Genomic DNA, 21,286 nt, shown 5'->3' with positions numbered 1-21,286 from the left:
CGTATCTTGCGAAATTTGATGTCTCATTTCTTTCATTATGGTTTATTGTTCCGCGTGAACTTTTTGCGAAATCTCTCACCATTACTAAAAGTATAATACAGCCTGTGGTCCACTTGGTATCATTGTTGTTGGACGCTAGGAGGCGAAGAATTTTAGCCAGTCATTATCCAAATAATTCTCATCGACAGTGGGAAAAATGTAATCATGTACGCCAGAGACCTTGCTAATCTGTTTTGGAAGCGCCATCAAAGAGAATGGCAAGATGCAATGAATGTTTATAAGGTGGCGGAAAAACAGTTTATTATTTCCTCTTCCATCAAAACAGCGTTTTTTATGGTTTTTTTTTATTATTTTTGCTTTTGCAAGCGCGAAGGCTTTTCCTGTTTCTCAACTGATACATCAAAAATGCTCTCAATATATTGAATTAACAATCCGTGGTCGATCACTTGACTGACGGCCATGTGAGCAGGTCACGACCCAAGGAGCCCTCAGTTCTTTGGTATTCGTGTCACATGGCTGGTGCAGGAATAGAAAATTGGGATGTCTGCTGGACTGATTTGGAGAATTGAGACACTTTATAATGACGGCCGATGCATTGTCATGCAAATAAGGAGGAGACGCGAATGGAAATTAGCTTTCGCGCGGAGAGAGAGAGAGAGAGAGAGAGAAATGTGTTTCGCAATGACACCATTATTAAAATTATTAGCACAGAGAATTGGAAGTGCAGAATGCGAATCTGTTCAAGGCAGGGCCCGCCGCACGCTGCAAATAAATCTCTCCTGCAACAATGGACTTTTCGGTTTGCGCCATTGTGCCGCTTGATTAAAAGACGCGGTTCCTTTCCTCGCGCTGCGTTCCGAACGTGTGTGCAGTGTGAGAAAAATATGCTTAGTAATACGAAATTGTGTTATTATCATTCCCGCGGTTGCATTGTTGTGCCACTTGTGCCACTATCGCGCGCTCAAAGGACTTTTCAAGCTGGTTGATTTTCCCGGCCGACCGATTTTTTCATTCGGCATGCCAAATGCTGCCTCACGTTGTTGACATGCAGAGCCTTGAGGCCGATTAGGTGACGCTTTTCTTTTTCACTCGCGCTCTGAGAATTAGATAATCGGCTTCAGGTGTATTTTTGCTGTTGTGAAACAACAATTTACAGGTGAAAATCGACCATTAACGAGAAATATATCGCTCTATAACTACTACTACATTATGTTTTTAAATAGTGAGATGCTTGTATATGAGCGGATAATACTTGGTTGAGAAGAATTTAGCGCACAAAAAATATAGCATAGGCGATCGGTGCATGTAAGTGGGTCAAGGGTCACTTGAGGTGTCTAAAGGAGGCAGCAAGGAAAAATTCCTAAATTTCAATTTTCCTGGCCAAATTTCTCTTTGTCTGCTATATATATTTCAGTCTGCAGGCTTGCCGCCTGCTCGCTCTAGAGCGCAAGCACACGTCCACACGAGCGCATGCGTACTAGCGACCCGTGTGCTAGGCTAGTGCCACACGAATCCACGGGTTAAATCAAATGGGAAATTGGGACCAATCAGCGACCTCCAAATTTAACACGTAAAATCCCATAAGCAGCAGGTGGTAGCCAAAGTCACTTAAAAGTGGTGGGAGAGCACGTGAATGTGACAGCGACTTCAATTTTTTACTTGTTTTGGTGCAATTATTGATTGGAAAAGCTGATTGCTGATTGAGAATAAACAAAACAAGCACGTCTGTCAAAATGCTGAATTGAATGTTATCAAAATATGGTGCACAAAGACATTTTGGCTAGGGAAATTGTCGTGGTCGTCGAGTTTAAAATGCGCACCGCGCTCGACAAACACCTAAATTTTTACTCTCCAATTGATTAATTAATTGTGACAAAAATTAAATTTGATTTTATTTGCTGAGCTATTATTTTATAAAAGTGAGTGAGTTACAAAGTGAATATTTTACTATTTAAGTCTAAAAGTAGATCTTCTCCAATAATAAAATTTGTGCGCTCTTATACTATCTAGTTTTGGATCTGGAATAAAGAAATAACTTTTACCTTATAAAATATTAACAAAACTAAAATAATTAAATTGTGATATACTATGTACTTTGGCTTTACAATTTGGTTGGGAGGTTGTTGTATACCATTTACGGTTTATATGGTTTTTTCCGGTTTTTTCCACGATATGGGCCACTGCCACTTGAGGTGTATCCAAATCCACCGATCGCCTATGGCATAAATCTGCGCTGGACTTTGCCATTTTAAATTTAATAAAATTGAGTTTTTATGACATTTTGGTTTTAATATATGACGATACTGATCTTCTTATATATGTGAAACTAATTTTGGCAAAAGTAATGAAAATAATCGGTAATAATAGGCAATGATTACACATTTAGCACATATTAAAAATATGTTTTACATCTCCTCTTATATATTGAAGCTAAATAGCTACTAACTTTGCAACCAAATAAAATATCTCTATGCTTATTAAAAAAGATTGCTCAATAGGAGAATTTGGGCGAACCCTATTTTGTAGCAGTTAACGCCTAGATTAAGGAGTCGCGTTTTAAAACCAGTTATTCATTTTAGTATCTAGCATAAAAGATGTGCGAATATAATAGCTTTAATTTAAGATTCCACTGCCAAGGCCAAGTTCCCTAGCAAAAACGAGCTAATCTTTGCGAAAATCAGGTGCTCACGCACTCGTCGCATCAGAGGCTTGTATGTTGCATACACGGAAGCCGCCGCCGGCGAGCGTAACAAAAGGACTTGAAACGAGCAGCTGACAACTTCTGCTCCTAAATATTTTTTTTCTGATTTATTCACATGTCAAACAACACTGACGCTCGCGTTCATCAACTTGGTCCGTGGCTAATAGGTACAGTTTATTGAAGTTTATGTGCATTGAAGGAGGGCGTGCGTGAATGTGCTTCGTAAGGCGGCAAATTAAATACAAATAATATTTGTATTATATTACATTATACATTATCCGTGTTGGAAATACAGCGAAAATGTTTTCTGCGGTTATTTCGTCCTTCAGACGCCCCTGTGAACCAGCGAAAGCAGCTCCAATGTCGGCGACGCAATGAATTTTGTAAACGGAGCAGACACAGCGGCTACTGCGCGTAGAATACAAAGTCCCATTAACACGTCACATATATATAGTTATTGCTCTTCCACGTTTTGCATTGTTTGCTGCGTCTAGCCATAAAATTAGATTTTTGTTGTTTGGTGGAATTGGCGCCTAAGAGATTTCCCGAATGATAAGGTAGTAATTTACCATGCAAATTTAATTTTCTACTCATAAATATTGAAAATAAACTATTCAAGCCATCACCAGAATGGGCATAGGTATATAGGTAATCATTTACTTTTTTCATTTCAAGGATAATAGTGTATATACGATCCCTATTTTGAGAGGTTCAAGATAAATGCATAAAGTTCGGATTGCTCCAATATATAATAACTGTCTTCACAGCGCAGGGTACTATTTCAAGTTTTAAAAATAAAGGTAACCAACTGAGAAAATAAGTATGTTACTGAATTTTAGCAATTACCTAATTTTCTACTTAATTCGCCAGGTATAAGAATCCTATGCAGTCTCTGTCTAAATATTGATAAATAAATGAATGCTTCTCTGTGTATTTCAAATTCTTTGTCAGTTTTTAATAATTCTAAATGATAATTGCGTTAAAATTTTATGGACCAATTAATCAGATAAATGCATGCTCAAGGCTATGATCCGCATTGCATCGTTTAGATTTAAAGCAATTTAATTGCGGATCAGCAGAGCAACTCGTTTAGCTTTAATCATATTTGTGATACAGCAGGCCATTAAAAGATTCCAAGATTGATAAACACGCCACTCTTACCCCTCTTACCAAACAAAAGTTCAAAGGATTATCAGCTCTAAATTTAAACTGACTCAACTCGCAGAGTCAAAATGAGAATGATCAAGAATCCCGTTCATAAAATTTTACGAATTTTATTTTTACCGAATATCGCGGTTCTAACCTAGTTGCATTATAAGATGATAATAAATAAATGTATAATTAATTATTCCCTGAATTTTGGCTCATTGCGAATTTTATCCTTCTGACTCAGACCAATTATCTGGTTTTAGGAGGAGAGCCACCCAGCCACCGCGCAGCACTCTCATCATCACTCGCGGCGCCGAGTATAGTAACACCTTCGACGGCGCTCGCCTGTTGACGTCATTGGTCCCAGCCATGACTAGCACATGGGTAGCGAGTGAGCCGCACGGCTCTGGCTTTGGTTAGTTGTTTATGGACTCGCGTGTGAAGAAGCAGGCGGCCGACAGGGACGAGGAAAACAGAGCACACGCCGAGAGAAGGATTGCAGCGAAGTAAGCCAGGCCTGCGAGATGGCCAACCCCAAGAAGACGCTGAGCAACCTCACCCCCTTGATGCCGGTCAACATTGAGTTCTCCGACCTCAACTACACGGTCCACCAGAACGGATACGGTGAGCGGAATCAAAGGGGCATTGACTTGATTGTTATCGATTGGAAACAGTATGCCTTTCGGTTTTGGCCGGCACAGTTGTTTCTTTTCAGAGGGTGCCATTCCCTGCGTGTTTCAAATAGTTCACTACTTTCTTGTGTTACATTATTTGCGTCGAAGCATTCAAAGAAGGGAATTCTAGAAGATATGTTCTCGTTATGTTGGTCAAAATTTTTAGAACCTGAAGAATCTGCTTCAAAAAATGAAATTTAAATAGTTATAATTGTCCTCTATTCATGTTTAAAAAATATCTTAACTTATCCTTGCTTTAAGTATAAAAAATATTTGGACAATTTGATAAATTAAATGAAAAAACTTAATTGGCCTCTTTTTGTTTTTTATGTTGGTTCAAGTTTAAGATGAGTCTTTGTCCCACCACCCCCACTCTTGCGACCATTTAGAAGAATAAATTCCAATGTTTCACGGAAAACTTTATTTTTTTCTGCGAAAAATAAAAGCTTAATTTTAAAGCGGAATTAGCCTAGTGAGTTGTCTCGTGGGCACGTTATAATATTATCATATTCAAACGACGTGAAGAATTTATAGCACTACAAGTCGCCAAAACAAGTTCGTGCCTCTGAGGAGGCTCCGTCGTATAATTGCTCGTGCAAATTGCTCGCAGTTACGCATGTGGTCTGCTCTTCCTGCTTGCTCATTTATTTGTCTTGTTGCTCACGCGAAAAAAAGATAAAATTTTTGGAGCATAGTAATTGTCTAAAAAGGTATTATTTAACATGACTTATCGAACAGTGAAATCACGGAAGAAGGCTCAAATTGGATTTTTGTTTTGAAAACTCTCGAAACATTCAAGGTCTTCTACTTCACTTTCTCATGCAAATGTCAAGAGCGCCCACTACTTTTTGCATTATTTTTCAACGCTCTTCATTCGAATTCCGACCCACTAAGCGTTCAAATAATTTAACGATAAATAATATCCGGAGACCCTTAACTTACAATCCTTTTCATTTGAAGTTTATTCAAGGATCGAAAGATCTATATTTTCCTGGTTAATGTGTATCAAAATAAATAAAAAAACGCCGGTAATCTCAAACTTTCCTTCCGTGATATTAATATATGACTTGTTTCAATGAATTATAGTTATAAATATTTTCGCTTAAGGTCTGCCGCATAAAGCTGTAACACAATATATTGAGCCGGTATATTACTCCGCAGTTAATGCTTGCAAGTCCCCTTCACGTCAGGCTGTAATGACACTGCACTGCACACAGAAGATTATTCCATAAGAATCAGAGATTATAATATACGAATTGGAATCACGCTAGTGGCTAATTAAGGCAGCGGACACACTCCCCGCGTGATCAAGCGACTTAGGCATTTTCCAGCAATTAATATTCCCGTTTTATCAAGTTTCTCTTTCATCCGTGAACGCATTAAGTGACATTTATTCCAACCATGTGTCTCTGATCAGTCTGCTCGCTCGTAGTTCAATACCAAAGAGAACTCGGCTAACGAATAGCGACATAATTCAACTTTTCTTTTCGTTAGTTATAAAATAAACATATGCGCGCGTCACATCAACCTAGATTCTATTTCAACGGCATATGGGATGAGATGCTGCTCTGATAAATCGTTCCATTCACACGTTAACACAGAGTTTGACGTGATATATGGATATGTGCTCAAAATTCTAGTTTGAGATTGAATGTTATTTTTTGTTCCTGCCGGGACCATAGTTCGATTTCAAATAAAATAGCTTGTTTTAAAAATTTAAAAAAATCAAATGGTTGCTAAAAGTCCTAAAAGGGAACTAAATCCTCTGTGCAGCGGCAGTTTTGGCCCCCTCAGACAGAGAGGATTTTATGTAAATCACCAGTCGTTGAAAATAATTGACTGCACTCAATTCTGAGCATAATCAAAGAGAGATGCAGGTTATAAAAGTATTGCTGATAACGCCTGAGGGGTTGAAACAGATGATGCTGTGCAGTGTATGAGAACGTGCGAGATAATTTTACTCATTAGTATATTATAGTCTGTGATTATCCTCACTGAGTTAAGCAGTTTTTTATTGTTTTAATTAAGATTTCCTATTTGTCGTGTTATTTTTCTATTATATGTTTTCTCGTATCTTGTTTGTGTAATTCAGAAATTCAACCGCAAAGCAACATACATGTGATGTGTTTAAAAAACAAAGATTAACCCAAAAAACCTCGAATTATTTTCATCGTTGAAGTAACAGTTTTTCAGGCAAATTTTCCAATCATATGGTTTGAAAAAGTAACGATAGAACTAATTGTTAAACAATTTAGACTCGTGTCTAAAAATTTACATTCTCAAATATGCGCTATTTTAAACTATATAGAAATTAAAAAAATTAAATTGCTAAAACACTGTGCAAAATTTTTATCGAACATAAAAATCTATCATTCTTAAGGGTTTGAAGTCAAGAAGCTTTTTCCATTTGCAGACTTAAAATTTAAATAGAAAAGTGCGAGGGAAACTGAGGGTTTGCCGTTGCCTGATGAAATTTCGTTACTTGCTCACAAAAACCTTTTAATCTTGATTTGACACGCGCGTTATTTCCCTTTATCCGTGCACCATTGCAGTTCGTTGCAGTCGCGCTTAATAGTGATAATATAATGGTGCATTTGCCAATGCTCGTTCAGTGACCGACTTCAAAGAGTGCATACAGCCACGCGTTATTGCACTTCGCTAGCTTTTCTCATCCGCCGTTGCAACAGTTCTATTTTTTCTCTGCTTGCTCGTGGTCAATAGAGCTGCAAACCCTGCCTGGCAGATGTTCTCTTCGGCCGGAGACACAATGACTGGAAGTCGCTCTGGTGTGACGTGAATTGCGAATCAGTTTGGAAATTTTATCACACTTTGTTATTCACCTGGTGTATAAGAAGTTTCGGCCGGAGCCGTAAAGCAAGCGGTGTGAGTCAATTTCGGAGAAGCGGACACAACAGCTCAATAGTTGGTTCATTTTGTTATTGCACTTCGCGAAATTGCCAATCCTTTTGTTGGATGGTGCCAGGAAAATTATTATTCTGACCTGCTCACCTGGCCAGAAAGAATCAGTTTTTCTCTGACTTTCTAACAATAAACGCAATTTACATTGTCAAAAGGTCAGCTGCAGTAAAATGACAGGTTGACGTCGTTGCACAAAGATGTGTAAGACGTGTATATGTAACCAGGCCCTTTTATATTTAAAAATTGTAAACAAAAACACCTGAGTGCGTTTAATGAAAATTCTTCTTATTCTAAACCTCTCTTTTGCGTTTTTATGTTTTATTGTTTTGATTATAAAGCTATACAGAATAATTAGATTTATTTAACAAAAATACTTTTAGCACATGAATTCACTAAATTCAGCTCATATTAAAACCCGTTAAAAAATTTTTTTTTCTAATTGTCAGAATAAAATCGGAAACGAATTAACACGCTGGTAATTTGTTATAGTTAAAAGCATTTCGCCTGTAAATCAAAATCTGCCGTTCAGTTTTTAATTTTCTCTTTTCAATGTTGGTCGTGTCGATAAATGTCTCTGTTTGGCAACATTTGCTGCTTTTCAGTCACTCTTTAGACAAGTGTGGTGACAGACAAGTGTTAAGTGCCTACTATGTTAAATGCTGTCTTCATTTAAATTTAAAATTAATGTTAGCATAGTGTTCAAAGTGTTAAGCGCAAATTTAATTTTAATGCTACACACGTGATGGCAATGCGGCCAATGTGCATGTTGACGAACTGTGCAAAATGTTACAGCTAAATTAAAATTAAGAAGTGTAGTTGACAAATGCAACCTGACATGAATCATTTGGTGACAGGTGCTAAGTGCTGTTTGCATAAAACTCGATAGAAATATGCGTGGCGTCCTAAGAATTATTTCGCAAATATTTGTCTGCTTTTATTAGTTTCTTCCTCTCGTAACAGCGCAGCAAGCATATCTACACATCTTTTGACGTAACTGTCTCAAATTTCCAATGTCTTTCATGCACACTTGAAAAGAGAAAATTTCGCCAAGGCAGCAGGGGAAATTAAAATCTAAAATGGTGAATCTGCAAATTTTTTTCGGGGAATCCGGCTGCGCGGAGGAGGAAAACATTTATATGGAAAGGCGTCATGTGCTTCGCATTGAAGGAAAGCGCAAGTCACTGAAATTTACTTTGGTCGGTTAATGTTGAATCTTTCTAGCCACTCGAAAACGGAGTGTTGTTTCGTTTCGGTGGGGTCACCAACGCGCGATGATTCGGATAATTGTGAAACACTCTTTTTGTTTGGTGTGTCGATGTAATGACGAACTTGAGATCGCACGTAGCCCTCTTATATAGGTGTTACCATAACGTGACCAACCTCCAGAATAATCATTCGAAAATGCATGCAGACTCAGGTAGGTCAAACGACCATACAAACAAAAATGAAGAATTGGTCTGAATAGAATGCTCGATCTGCGGGTTGCATATTTGCAACGCTCTAAAAACAGCATGATTTCGACATTTTCGACGAGCAAATCCCAACACAAATTAAATGAGATTGATCAGCAAAATTTCCCCTGCACTTTTTCCTCGTCGAGTTCAATTATCTGCAGGTGCATATTTGGTGCAAGGAACAAAGATTACCTTTGCCTGAGACGCATTTTCTGGGCGTTTTTGCCATTCATTGTTGTCACTATTGCCGCGAGTGCGACAATTTAATGGCAGTGCAATACAAAAGATTGAGGCCTCCAGGACCGCAAGAGAGTGAAGGCGAAAAGGGTTTTATGAAAAGCTCTGTGCCAAATGTTGCAGATCCGTTTGCGCAGCGTCAGCCTGGTATGACCAGCACTTTGTCATTGTTCTTTTCCTTTCAGATTTCGCCTATCGTTAACTTAGCGTGGTGGCGCCCATATTTTCTTAATTACCCGGCACGTCATTGTAATTATTGCAATCTGTTGTTATTGCTTGCTAAGCATCAGATGAAAGAAAAAGACAAGTTCTGCATGAGGTGAATCGGATGTACCACACATTGCACAAACATGACCACCTGTTTGTGTGCTCATTGGACGACTTTTCCGTGACAATTAATTGAATCACAAGATTTGAAAAAGTTTTTATTTCCAAGGCTAATGGAGCTTCGTATACGATATAATCTGACGCACGACCATATTTAGCTTTATTTCTTGCAACTGGAGAATCACATTACCCCGTTGAATTCCATTTGCACTTATCATGCTCCGGTAATTTATAGGTTGTTTCGACCGTTTTCAAACTTGCACTTAATATTGCACCTTAAATATTAAAAAGAACATAACTGCTCAGCTTTTAGCAGGCAACAACCAGGATAATGATCATCTCTATAGTTACGTCAGCGTCATTTCATTGTTTTGCGACAGTGCAATTATTACGATATTTTTGCAATTCCACGGTGACAGCGGTCTCCCATGACCAGATCAAATGAGTGCTCAAACAATGAGACACTCGCACTCACTTCTTCCCGTCCTGTAATTAAAGGCCACTCAAGCGAATTCGGCGCACGACGGGTCACCGTGTGGAGAAGTGAGACAGCAAAAATTATTGCAAGGCGCACGTTTGCAATTTCAATGAGTTAAGAGCAACTTGACAATTCTTTCCTTACCATGCGCCATCCTCTTCACTTCGAGTTGGCCGAGCCTCTAGCGTTGTACCTTGAGACCTTTCAATGAAGAGGGTTGGCAAGTGATGAAACTTTATTTGCACACTTCAATTAATAACTGTCACCGATGATTACTCGCTAGTTTATATAGCTGTTTGCACTTTCATTAGACTCTTGGGGATTTTTTCTGATAAGAGAGCCGGATTTTTTGGCCAATGTTTCTTTGTTATCGTTAGTTCAGACTGAACTAGTCATCTCGGAGAGCAAAGAGTTGGATTTCAATTAGATTCATTAAACAGTCGTTCAAATGTATCAAAAATAGTACCTGATGAGGTAAAAATAAATTTTTTCTTTAGATTTTGGAACACTCAGGGCTTTTTCAATTGGTGAATTACTTCAATATTTGGAAATTAATAAAAACAACTACACAAAAAGGCTATGAATTTTTGTGTTTTACTGAAATATGAGCTTAATAAAATATATTTCACTCTAGATAAAAAGCGAAAATTTACCGTGATGCGATTGCCAATTAGATGAAGTGATAAATTATCTCATCTTGAAATTCGCAGTTTTTGGAAAGCCTTCAGCTGCATAGCTCTAGACAAACTCACTACTTTCTGGTGTGCACCTTTCCAGCATGCGTGATTTGGCATCACGAGACGAATGTTTAGCGTTTCAATGCAGTCCTCGATGCGGAGGCAAGTGGCCCTCTGGTGCGCCCATGTTATCCGTTTGCGGTGTTATAGGAACCTGGCGGGTTTCAGCATTCGTGCTAGCACAGTTCGCGCCCTTCCCGGTCCTCGGACAGGGGTAAAAAGAAAAAAAATCATTGTATGTTTTTGAAATCATAATTTCATTAATCGTGTATGACAAGTCTCCTACTAAAAATATTAAGTGCCTATAAATTGTTTTTGGAAATGAATATTGCGGGAGAAAGATTTCATTCATAAATTTCGACCTGGTTTCGTCAATTATTCCAAGTATTATTGCAGCTGCTGTGATATAATTGCAATAGTTAGTGTGTTATATAATGTTACATTTTCCAGGAATACATTTTGTGTGATTACTTCTTCGAAAGTACGCTTCAATTACCAAGCTCCGAACCTCCCATGTTCACAGGTCCAAAAACGATTTTAAGAAACATCAATGGGCTCTTCAAGTCGGGCGAGCTCACTTGCATCTTGGGACCTTCGGGAGCCGGGAAAAGCACACTCCTCAATTTGCTTGCGGGATACAAGTGAGTATATGTTACACAAATTCATTTCCTTCACGGAAACTGTTAACTTAGACACGTTATATATATTGCAGAGCATCGCAAGCATATTCACAGGGATTACCCCGATTTATTTAGAGCCGGTTCGATCCCACTTATATTTCCCGTATTGTTTTACGCAGCAGCAAAGAACCAGTTTAGGCGTGCGTGGTGTGGCCGTGAATTTTTACTCGACACTTAATACTTTTTAATTTCCGCGTCGCACATTTCGCTTCAATTAATAGAATTAATAATTCGCCCTGTTTTGCTTGGGGTTAAATTAATTAGGTCATCTGTGCTTTCCAAGGATAAGGCTAACTTTTGGCGTTCTTAATTATTTGCAGTGACTGTAATTGATTTTAAAACAATAGATCGAAAAATCAGGTATGCAAATGAGTTGACCTTGTAGCACGAGCACAAGCTGATTGATTGGTCAACTCCATAATGGAAATAGAAAATCCGATCGACGGTTATTGTTGTTATCATATTAAAAGTGTGTAATTTTATTAAGTTCAGAAATAAGCAACCTACATAATTTCAACAAAAATAGATTGATGACTGTATATAATAGATGTGAATTTTTGAATAATTCTTCCTCGATGCGCAGATGCTTAATACCGGTCTTTACGTACACTCACATGGTGCTTGGAGAACAGATAAAATAATGCGACATCCAAGGGCAAGGATAACTAGTATGCAGCCCATTACCACTGACTGAATATCACACTTGCGCTCTCACAAGCCAGGCATAATGCTTTATTTATTACATAAATGCCATGAAGCTGTGGGAAACACGGTGGTAACACAAATTACTAGATAAATAATTTTTTAAGTTTCAATAGAAAAAACAAACTTGTCCTCCTTGTCACAAATATTAATTTTAATTATGTCCTCTTAACTAGTTTCGAATACATACATCTCTCAAATGTGTCAGAAAAAATAATTGCCTGTCTCTCTGTTAGAAACAATCTCTTTTTCTTCAGTGGAAATTTCCACGTGTTAAAAATAATTAATGTAAAATTTCCACGTAATGTGCAACGTTTCCCTTCAAATTGGCTCATTACCGTGCTTGAAGTGAACGCGGGGAGATGTCAACAGCAAATATCGCAAGCATTTTACTATTGTCTCCATTTCAGAAATAAAATTACTTAAGTTTCAACCACGCATCAAAGATGATTTTGAATTTTCTAGTACGCGGCTGCAAATTTAATGTCGATTCAGATTCATTAGTGAGAATATCAAAGAGAGAAATCTCGTGAAAGTACAACTGTATGACTCCGCAAGTGCAAAGTCTATTTATAAGCATTTCCTCAGACATTGAAATTGCCATTTTGTGGCAAAGGGGATCTCCAGGCGGGAGAAAATTTCAAAATTATATCTCGCATGAGTGATGATTCAATCGAATTTTATTGATTTCCGCTCCGTTCAGGTCCGCCAATGCCACCGGCACGATATTTGTGAACGGACGTCCACGAGACATGCGAGTCTTTCGCAGGATCTCCAGGTACATAATGCAGGAGGACCTGCTGCAACCTCACCTGAGCGTGGATGAGGCCATGTACGCAGCCTCGCAACTCAAACTTGGACTTAACCTAGACCCTAAACAACGCCAAGCCACAGTGAGTTCGTTAACTCTATTTATAAGTTGCCCGCACATGCTGGCTGTGGACGTAATTATTCGAGCCACTATGATTAAACGCCGCGCGTGTGTGTTTGCAGGTGGACGAGATTCTCGACTTGCTCAGGTTGAAAAAAGCGAAGCACACAAGGACCGAAAAGCTGTCTGGGGGAGAGCGAAAGAGACTGAGCATCGCCCTGGAGATGATCAACAATCCTCCTGTAATGTTCCTTGACGAGCCCACAACGTGAGTATAAAAAGGAGAAAGACTAAACATTCTGGCTTAAGAAATAACTATATTTTCTTAATTTTTTAACCAAAAAATCAATATCTCCTGTAAAATTTAATTTTAATATTTCCATTTTGACACTCAGGGGTTTGGACGACCTCTCCAGTGCCCAGTGTTTTTCCCTTTTGAAGGCGCTAGCCGCTGGCGGTCGGACGGTCGTCTGTGTGATTCACACGCCAAGTGCGCGCCTCTTCCACATGATCGACAACGTATACATAGTCGCAGAAGGACAGTGCGCATTTCAGGGCAAAGGCCAAGAGGTCATCCCGTTCTTAGAGATGTCCTGTGGCCTCAGCTGCCCCAAAACCTACAACCCTGCTGATTTCGGTGAGTGAACTTGATTTTTGATAATTTTGTAGACTCACGTCGGTCTTAAAGCATGATAATAAAAGTAGATCAAGTTCAGTTGCTTTATTCAAATCAATGCTTAATTTAATTTTACGACCAGCAATTTTTCACCACTCACAATAAGCCTGCTATTAGTATTCATCTGACACTGACATTCAAGTAATTAGATTCATTTATAAACACCCATTGAGCAGAGAGCCGTTTGAAATTCATTGCGCATATTTTAATACACATGCTGCTAACTGAATTATTGTATGTATCGAGGTCGTGTTCTCCATACTACATCTTTCACTCTCCGTGTGTCATCTCTGCGGCTGCATCTTGTGAGTTGCAGAAAAGGAATTCAAAGCGTCAAATCGTTTCTTTCGCTTCGTTCCTCCTGTGCCCTCACCTTTTTTATGAATTGCAGAATTTTTTTTATTTTTCATTCAATTGATGTGCCAGTCATGCACCTTTTTGTCCGCGACACCCAAATTTCCTCTAACGGTGCGTCGAATTCAAAAGCCGCGTGGTGATTGTTGCAGTTCTGGAGGCGGCCTGTGCGGAGTACGGCGAACACGACGTTGAGCGTATGGTGGCCGCCGTGGAAAACGGACGTTGCCACAGGTGGACGCCCGATTATCAACACCAGTCACCTGCCAGTGAGTTTTCTCCCGCGTTCGTGATAAAAAAGGGACTCGTACCAAGATAGTGACTATGCCGGCTACTAAAGAAATAAAAACTACACAAAGATAAAAAATTTAAAATCTAATGGAAGGAAAATTTTTAACCCCAAAGATTAAAAACAAAATGAATTGATCATTTGATTTCTCGTACAATAATTTTTTGTTTACTTGTGAAATTTAAAAAAGGCCTGATTGAAAAAAGAAAGTGATTATTTTAAAGATTGATACACTAAAGGCTTGAACAGTGGGAAACCATGCTTTAATTTTGAATAAGCAGATTAATATTTTTCTAATTTTTACTACACGCGCAGTTCTCTCTGTACAAGAACAAAAGCCAGTAGATATGTTTAATTTTAGATAACAAAAGTTTTAAAACTGAAGTTTCAGTACAGTTAAAATTTTATATAGTAATTTTTAAAATATAATAAATTTTTATTTAATCTCGTCTAAAAATGGAATGCATGTTTTTTGCTCATTTTACAGGAACAACATCTATAGACGAAGATTCCCAACAAGTGGTTGAGTGTTCAGACATGTCATTTAATGATGCCAATCATCTACTTAAGCACGATTTTGGCTTTGCCTTGTCTGGATGGGACCAATTCAGAGTACTCCTTTGCCGAATGCTCCTACAAGTCTGGAGAGACTCAGTATGCAAACCGTAAAATCCTGTTAATATGAATATTAAAATTGTATTTAATTTCAGAGTCACTTAACGCTCAAGTTAAGTCTTCACCTAGCCTTAGGAATAATTATTGGAGGAATGTTCTATGATATGGGCAACGATGGTTCAAAAACCATGTTCAACTTTGGATTTTGCTACACTTGCATCATTTTCTTCCTGTACATTCCCATGATGCCTGTTTTATTGCAATGTAATTTTAAAATTATTAAGAGAAGCGCTGCAATAATATTTGCCTAATTTCTAGTTCCTATTGATGTGAAAATACTGAAGCGAGAATACTTCAACCGGTGGTATAGTCTTGGTGCTTACTATGCCGCTTATACCATATCACACCTTCCTCTGCAGGCGAGTAAAATGTTTTGTCCTAAATGTATAAATTCTAAACTCCTTTCTCTAGTTATTTTTGGGAACAATGTACGCAACCCTCGTTTACTACCTCTCAGGGCAGCCGATGGAAGTACTTAGACTGGCTCAATTTTTGTTCATGTGTTTGATGGTGTCTTTGGTGTCAGAGAGCCTGGGTCTTGCCATTGGCTCAACCCTCGGAATTGTGGTACGCATTGATATTTTATTTTACTCTGGCTGGTTTACAACCTGCTGCCTCATCTTTTATATTTTCCAGAATGGAATGTTCATGGGACCTGTGCTTTCGGTTCCTCTGATGCTGCTCTCTTGCTATGGAATGGGCTCTGGATCGGCAGACATTCCAATTTTGATCCGAATCGGCATGAACTTGAGTTACCTGAGATACGGCCTCGAAGGGATCATTGTCACCATGTACCGCCTCGGACGCAAGTCGCTGCCTTGCCCGATTGATTATTGCCACTTGCGAGAGCCCGAGGCACTTCTGAGACATGTAATTAAATTGCCTTTGCAGATCTTGTGATAAATTTATGTTCATGAATTGTTGCTATTTATAGGTTGGAATGGAAAATGTGCAGTACTGGCAAGATGCAGTTCTCCTCATTTTGAGTTTTGTTGGTCTCCGCTTGTTTACTTACGTTCTGCTGAAGTACCGATTAAGCTCAAGGAAATCCATCCAAGCAGTGACTAAGATCGGCCAGCTGGTCAAAACCAAATTTGGGTCAAAGAGAACAAAAAGGTCCGCAGCATAAAAATTGTTATATATTTTTAATATAGCTTTTAGATTCTGTCATGTACTTAAGATATATAAAATGATTGCAAGACACTAATAACTTTGTTTTGATTTATTTTTTATCGTTGTTCTCGCACTCTGTATATATTTATACAAAAATAAAAAAATGAAAAATATTAACAATGATGGATTTTTTTAAAAAAAAAACCAATCATGAATCTCAACTTATTATTATAGCTTCAAAATTAAGAATAAAATGGCTGTGATTTTGCTGTGTTGAATTTCATTTTGCTATCATGGTATTTGATGTCAAAGTTAAATTTAGGCAACGTTTAGGCCCCTGTTAAGCAAAAAATGCAACCTGCTTAGCGTGTATGTATTGCAGAAAAGCAATCCTCAATTACCCCCACTCCTTGAACATATCGCCAGAGTTAGCAATAATTTCTAACTCATCGTCTTTGCTTCGCCGTTCGCCGCTAGAGGCGCTGAGAGCCTGGTAAACAAATCGACACAGCTTCACAGCTACAGCTTCACTAACACACGTGGAGAATTTGCGGCGTTCGATCAGTAAATAATCGCTTGAAATTTGCAAATATTTCGCACGACGATGTTACAGTGCGAAAATTATTCAGACTTGGAAATTATCCTTGGTTCGTACGAGGAATTCGTAATTGGTTATAAACCGCTGAAGGCAGAAGATGGAGTAAGTTTTGTTGCTTTTAGATTTAGACCTGCTGGGATTTAAAACACAGTTTCATATTAAATTTAAATCGTTTCCAGATGGTTACTCTTTCCCAAAGCTTTGCAAATCATTCTCACCGAGCCAGTGTGCGCTGTGTGGCCAGTGGCGGCAAATTCATGGCCTCAGGAGGGGCTGATGACAATATTCAGCTCTACGACATGAAATTGAGGAAGGAGATGGGTGTTCTCATGCATCACGACAGTAATTATTAATATTTCATTAAATTAATTAAAACTTACGCTTAGAAGACTCTTATTTTATATAATTACATATTTAAGTGTCTCTTCATTATTCACATCTTCATCCATCACCACTTGAAACTAACTCTTTCCAGAAACTGTCACCTGTGTTGCGTTTGCGGGCACGTCTCACCTTATCAGCGGCAGTGAAAACGGAGATTTGGCTATCTGGAGGACTGGTAACTGGCAGTGTGAAAAAATCTTGACTGCGCACAAAGACGGCGGTGTCACGTCCATTGCTGTCCACCCCTCTGGCAAGTTGTGCCTTACTGTCGGAAGGGATCAGACACTCAAGTACTTTAACATATTCCTAATAGAATTTAAAAACTAAAAATAAGTTTAATTAGGACTTGGAATTTGGTGAAAGGCAGGTCCGCGTACACGACCAACCTTCACGCGCAAGGAGAGGACCTGTCTTTTTCAGAAAGTGGAGAACACTATGCAGTGTTAAAACTAATGAAAGGTGGAGCTCAGTTTTCTGTTGATGTCTACAACATTGAAGTTGCTGGAGTTGTTTACTCTGTCGTCCCAGAGAGTAGGCCGTCCAGCATTACCTTCCTGAAGGTTTGTCACATTGGAAAGTAGCGTAATGAAAAGTATACGTTGAAATTCCAATTTACAGGGTGACTTGATAGCCATTGGCACAGATACTGGCTCTGTAGAGATTCACAAAATCTCAAAGAAATCATGCGTTTGTAAATTCAAAACCAAGTCGAGCAGAATTAGGAAAATTGGGGCAGTTCAATTTTCTTCTGGCGAAGCATGGTTAGTGACAGCAGCTAGCAATGGAGAAATCTGCATTTATAGTTTCAAAGTGAGTACTGCTTCATGTTTATGGTGAATTAAATTGACAGTCTCTGTGCAGAAAATATCTGATAAAGAAGATTTGGGCTCTCCGAAGCTGATTGGATCAGTGAGTGCAGGCTGTCGGCCCACGTGCATGGCTTTGGTCATAGCTCCTGTAGATGCTGTGAAGCCAAAAGTGAAAGCAGAAGAGGCGGAAAAAAAGGTGCTGGTGCCTTTTGAGAAGAAAGTGACCAACAAGAGAGGCACTGTCACTGTTGAGTTGGAGGACAGTGACGAGGAAGACCGCAAGCCGGCCAAGGTCCAGAAACTCTCCAACAAGAAGAAGCAAGTTCAGAAAAAGCAAACAGACAACGTGAAAGGTAAGGGAAGGAAACCGAAGAAAAATAGGAACAATGTCAAAAATAGAAATAGCAAATAAATTTTCTCTTAAGTTACACAAAGGAATTTTCATAAAATACTCACAGTTTTAAATATCAATTCATAAGAATCATTTGCAGTGCACTCAAAGAAAAGAAACATATATTTTCATTGAAATTAAAAGTTGCATAGCTGTAGTATTAAATTTGAGGTATTAATTTTTACTGGTTGTTCAAAGCTTAAAAACTCGATTAACTTTTTTGGTTTGTTAATATTTATTTATTGTTTAAAGAGCTTTATACCTTAAATGAAACTTAACAAGGGGTTTCAGCTAATTGCAAGTCATCTGTTGATTCTTCTTGAATTTTTTCATCTGGCCTGAAATTGCAAGATCATTTTGGTTAGTTTGCTATTTTCCTGTAACAGAGTCTAGTTGCCTCCGTTTGATGGCTTGAACAAAGAGCTCAAACTCCTTTGGGTAGTAATACATAGGGTTACAGTTGAATTTTGGTCTGCTAAGTGGTTTCTCCAGTGGGTAGTCTTCAAATCCAATGTGATATATCTTTTGGTAATCAACGTTTTCGGCTTGGATTAAAATTTTCAGGGCCTCGTCATAATAGGAGTCAATGTATTTTGGTTCCTTGTACTGAATCTTGCATTTTGTCATGTGCGCCTCGTAAATTTTCAATCCCCAATCCGTGTGGATCATAACAATTTTCACTTCATGGTGAACGTTGAAGCAGGAATCGCTATGCAGGAAATCTTCAACAAACTCAAACCCAAACTCGTTCACTCTGTGCTCGTAGTCTTTGTGGTAGATGTCGACCACCTTAAAATTTTAATTTATTAATCCTATACTCACTTTAAAATCAAGTTCAATTGCTTAACCTCACAAGCGAGACTACTTTGTAGGTGTTCTCTCAGCTCCTGAACTAAGTTCATAAACTCCTCTTCTTGTCTTGCGTACAAAAGCAGTACTTTCAAGCTTCTCTGTTTCTTAATAGTGTTTTGTTTCACTATTGTGAGAATCACCGGCACTAGTGAAGTTAGAAATCATTTCACACAATCATAAATATGAAATAGAGATCAGATTGTATTTTTACATCTCTCCTCTTCTTCGCTTCCCTTGAAAATAAACTTGTAAAGTCGGCAACTGGCCCTGTAGGCAACGCATAAAACAGCAACTCCCACAGCAACCATTAAAAGAATCATGTCTAGGTACAGCTTGTCATCTGAAGAAACTAAACTGCGCAGATTAATGCTTTTATCTGAAACATCACAAATAAAAAATCTTTTTGCTGGAAAATACGTTACATACTAACCTTTTGGAACTTGAGTGTGCACAAACACTGGTCTGCTGGTGAAAATCGTTCTTTCATTAGTTGAGTAATTCGTATAAACAATTTCAGCGAAGAAGCATCCTTGCTTTGCTACATTAAAAGTCATTTCTTCTGAATCGTTTCTTCCAGAAGAGTACTCTTGAATAAGATAGTTCCTCAATAGGTAAGAATTGAATTCTGATCTTCCACTGCTACTGCATACTGACGGGGTTTTAGCGTGCTCATTGAAGTAAATTATCGCCTCAGCGTACCCTAAGTCACATCTCACGTGTGTTGGCCATTGGAGAAATATTTTGCTTGTGCCATTTTCGGATATTTCCAGTTCGCTCGCATCTATCGCGGAAAATATCCTTGATAAACTTGATCTAATGAATCGCTCTGTATACTCACTATATTTTTGGATAACCTGGAAGCAACTATCATGCTTGCTTACGGTGACAGTTTCGACTTGGTTGCCACCACGAAAAATTTCCTGCAAAATTTTAATTTATGTACTTAATGTCAACAATGTGCTTTGAACATGTGTGCTTGACACGTGTCCATTTATGATAGTAAATTTTGGTTCACGCATGTACTCACATTTTGTGCTGCCAAAGCACTAAAAAGGAAAGCCAAAGATATTCCTAAATTGTAGCATAGTTTCATTATTCAAGCCTCAGAAGTCGGGTTTAAAAGTGGAAATAAATTTCAAACGAGAAATTTAGTTCGCACTGTGTGGTCAGCGATGATGATTGTGGTTGCATTTCCTGTCGCTTATCAATTCGCCTTATTAATTTAGAGCTTCCAACCAAATAATGTATATTTTTTAGCATTAAAGAAGAAAAAGAATGAAAAATTCTTATTGATTTGTGTAAAGTTAAGAGGGTCGCTAGCAATAATTTAGTTAAAAGTGCTTAAGAATTTTTTTAATAAAACAATATTTCATGTAACTCGCTGTGCAATCATGAAGATAAAAGATATTGCTCACTAAAAAATAATTGTTAAAAAATGTCATTACTATCAGCAGAGACAATTAAGTTGATATTATGTTTGTTTGGTTTACAATCTGATTTATCGTTGCGGCTGTTGCGTGGAATTACCATGTTATCATCTATAAATGCTTGCATGTGTAACTTTTTTAAAGAAAATTGTTTTTACTTTAATAATAACATGCTTATACTTTTTGGAATAAAGTTGAAGTGGAAGCTAACACGAATCTTTCATCTGCCATCCATTTTCCGTTGCATTCTCCATCAAACATGTTCACCTTTGTCGGTTTAAAATATTTATATTAGCTTTTGGTTTATTATTATTAAACAAATAAATTATCATATTTTCCTGAAGCTGAGAGAGTTTAACTCTGCTCTTTGATCCAAAATTTAATTTTCAGGACTGGTTATTATCCAATTATTAATCTTTAGTTTAATGTCCATTATATTTGTATGTCTTTAGTATAATTATTATTTTGAAATGATATGAATTGAAAAGATCGCTGAATAAGCACTCCCAATTAGGCAAGATGATTTTCCGAATTGGCGATGTAAAGATGATGTGGCTGCATGAGTGCTCATGACTTTAATATATTTATTTGATAATAAAACCTTACATCACCATATCTTGTGAAAATACTGTAATCCAAAACATCAACTTGCATTTCACTGTCACAATCAGTATTGGTGCTTTTTCTTTTGTTGGCGATATTTCAATTGAAATGGATTATAAAAGTAGTTCAGGCTGTATTGCGCCAGATTCTTTAAATTAATGTCCTAAAAATATATAAGTGTTTTGT

General features: G+C 38.0%; 3 protein-coding genes across 5 annotated transcripts; 2 read left to right on the top strand and 1 right to left on the bottom strand.

The window, feature by feature from the left end:
• The first annotated feature begins 4,206 nt into the window (after positions 1-4,206).
• Positions 4,207-16,305, top strand: LOC135939763 (ATP-binding cassette sub-family G member 1). 2 transcript variants are annotated; one of them, XM_065484316.1, is made up of 12 exons: positions 4,207-4,474; positions 11,200-11,317; positions 12,762-12,951; positions 13,052-13,197; positions 13,325-13,566; positions 14,112-14,228; positions 14,736-14,902; positions 14,959-15,127; positions 15,182-15,282; positions 15,335-15,490; positions 15,560-15,793; positions 15,858-16,305. In XM_065484316.1, the coding sequence occupies exons 1-12, from the start codon at positions 4,375-4,377 to the stop codon at positions 16,050-16,052; spliced, it is 1,935 nt and encodes a 644-aa protein (XP_065340388.1). In that variant the 5' UTR covers positions 4,207-4,374; the 3' UTR covers positions 16,053-16,305. The 2 variants fall into 2 exon arrangements, with proteins under 2 accessions (XP_065340388.1, XP_065340389.1); XM_065484317.1 differs by lacking the exon at positions 4,207-4,474 and adding an exon at positions 7,274-7,446.
• Positions 16,306-16,541: 236 nt separating this feature from the next.
• LOC135938481 (p21-activated protein kinase-interacting protein 1-like) lies at positions 16,542-20,707 on the top strand. The gene is made up of 6 exons (XM_065482130.1): positions 16,542-16,736; positions 16,814-16,976; positions 17,110-17,308; positions 17,362-17,578; positions 17,637-17,828; positions 17,880-20,707. The coding sequence occupies exons 1-6, from the start codon at positions 16,641-16,643 to the stop codon at positions 18,237-18,239; spliced, it is 1,227 nt and encodes a 408-aa protein (XP_065338202.1). The 5' UTR covers positions 16,542-16,640; the 3' UTR covers positions 18,240-20,707.
• On the bottom strand, positions 18,436-20,245 carry LOC135938479 (uncharacterized). 2 transcript variants are annotated; one of them, XM_065482128.1, is made up of 7 exons: positions 20,098-20,245; positions 19,909-19,990; positions 19,501-19,851; positions 19,282-19,446; positions 19,067-19,215; positions 18,616-19,007; positions 18,436-18,556 (listed from the first exon to the last, which is right to left on the bottom strand). In XM_065482128.1, exons 1-7 carry the CDS (start codon positions 20,161-20,163, stop codon positions 18,493-18,495), a joined length of 1,269 nt encoding a protein of 422 aa, XP_065338200.1. In that variant the 5' UTR covers positions 20,164-20,245; the 3' UTR covers positions 18,436-18,492. The 2 variants fall into 2 exon arrangements, with proteins under 2 accessions (XP_065338200.1, XP_065338197.1); XM_065482125.1 differs by having other exon boundaries at positions 19,501-19,990; positions 20,098-20,244.
• Positions 20,708-21,286: the final 579 nt, after the last annotated feature.

The sequence above is a fragment of the Cloeon dipterum genome, chromosome 3, assembly GCF_949628265.1.
Source record: "Cloeon dipterum chromosome 3, ieCloDipt1.1, whole genome shotgun sequence".
NCBI classification, from domain to species: Eukaryota; Metazoa; Arthropoda; class Insecta; order Ephemeroptera; family Baetidae; genus Cloeon; species Cloeon dipterum.
The sequence above is the reverse complement of the archived record's forward strand: the minus strand, read 5'-3'. Positions and strand labels throughout refer to the sequence as shown.

Coding starts and splice junctions, on each gene's coding strand:
- LOC135939763 (XM_065484316.1), top strand. CDS start 4,375: ATGGCCAACCCCAAGAAGACGCTGAGCAACCTCACCCCCTTGATGCCG. Junction 11,318..12,761: donor AATTTGCTTGCGGGATACAA/GTGAGTATATGT, acceptor CGCTCCGTTCAG/GTCCGCCAATGCCACCGGCA. Junction 15,128..15,181: donor GATGCCTGTTTTATTGCAAT/GTAATTTTAAAA, acceptor CCTAATTTCTAG/TTCCTATTGATGTGAAAATA.
- LOC135938479 (XM_065482125.1), bottom strand. CDS start 20,163: ATGAAACTATGCTACAATTTAGGAATATCTTTGGCTTTCCTTTTTAGT. Junction 19,447..19,500: donor GCACACTCAAGTTCCAAAAG/GTTAGTATGTAA, acceptor GTGATGTTTCAG/ATAAAAGCATTAATCTGCGC. Junction 18,557..18,615: donor GTTCAAGCCATCAAACGGAG/GCAACTAGACTC, acceptor TTGCAATTTCAG/GCCAGATGAAAAAATTCAAG.
- LOC135938481 (XM_065482130.1), top strand. CDS start 16,641: ATGTTACAGTGCGAAAATTATTCAGACTTGGAAATTATCCTTGGTTCG. Junction 17,579..17,636: donor CCAGCATTACCTTCCTGAAG/GTTTGTCACATT, acceptor TCCAATTTACAG/GGTGACTTGATAGCCATTGG. Junction 17,829..17,879: donor TCTGCATTTATAGTTTCAAA/GTGAGTACTGCT, acceptor GTCTCTGTGCAG/AAAATATCTGATAAAGAAGA.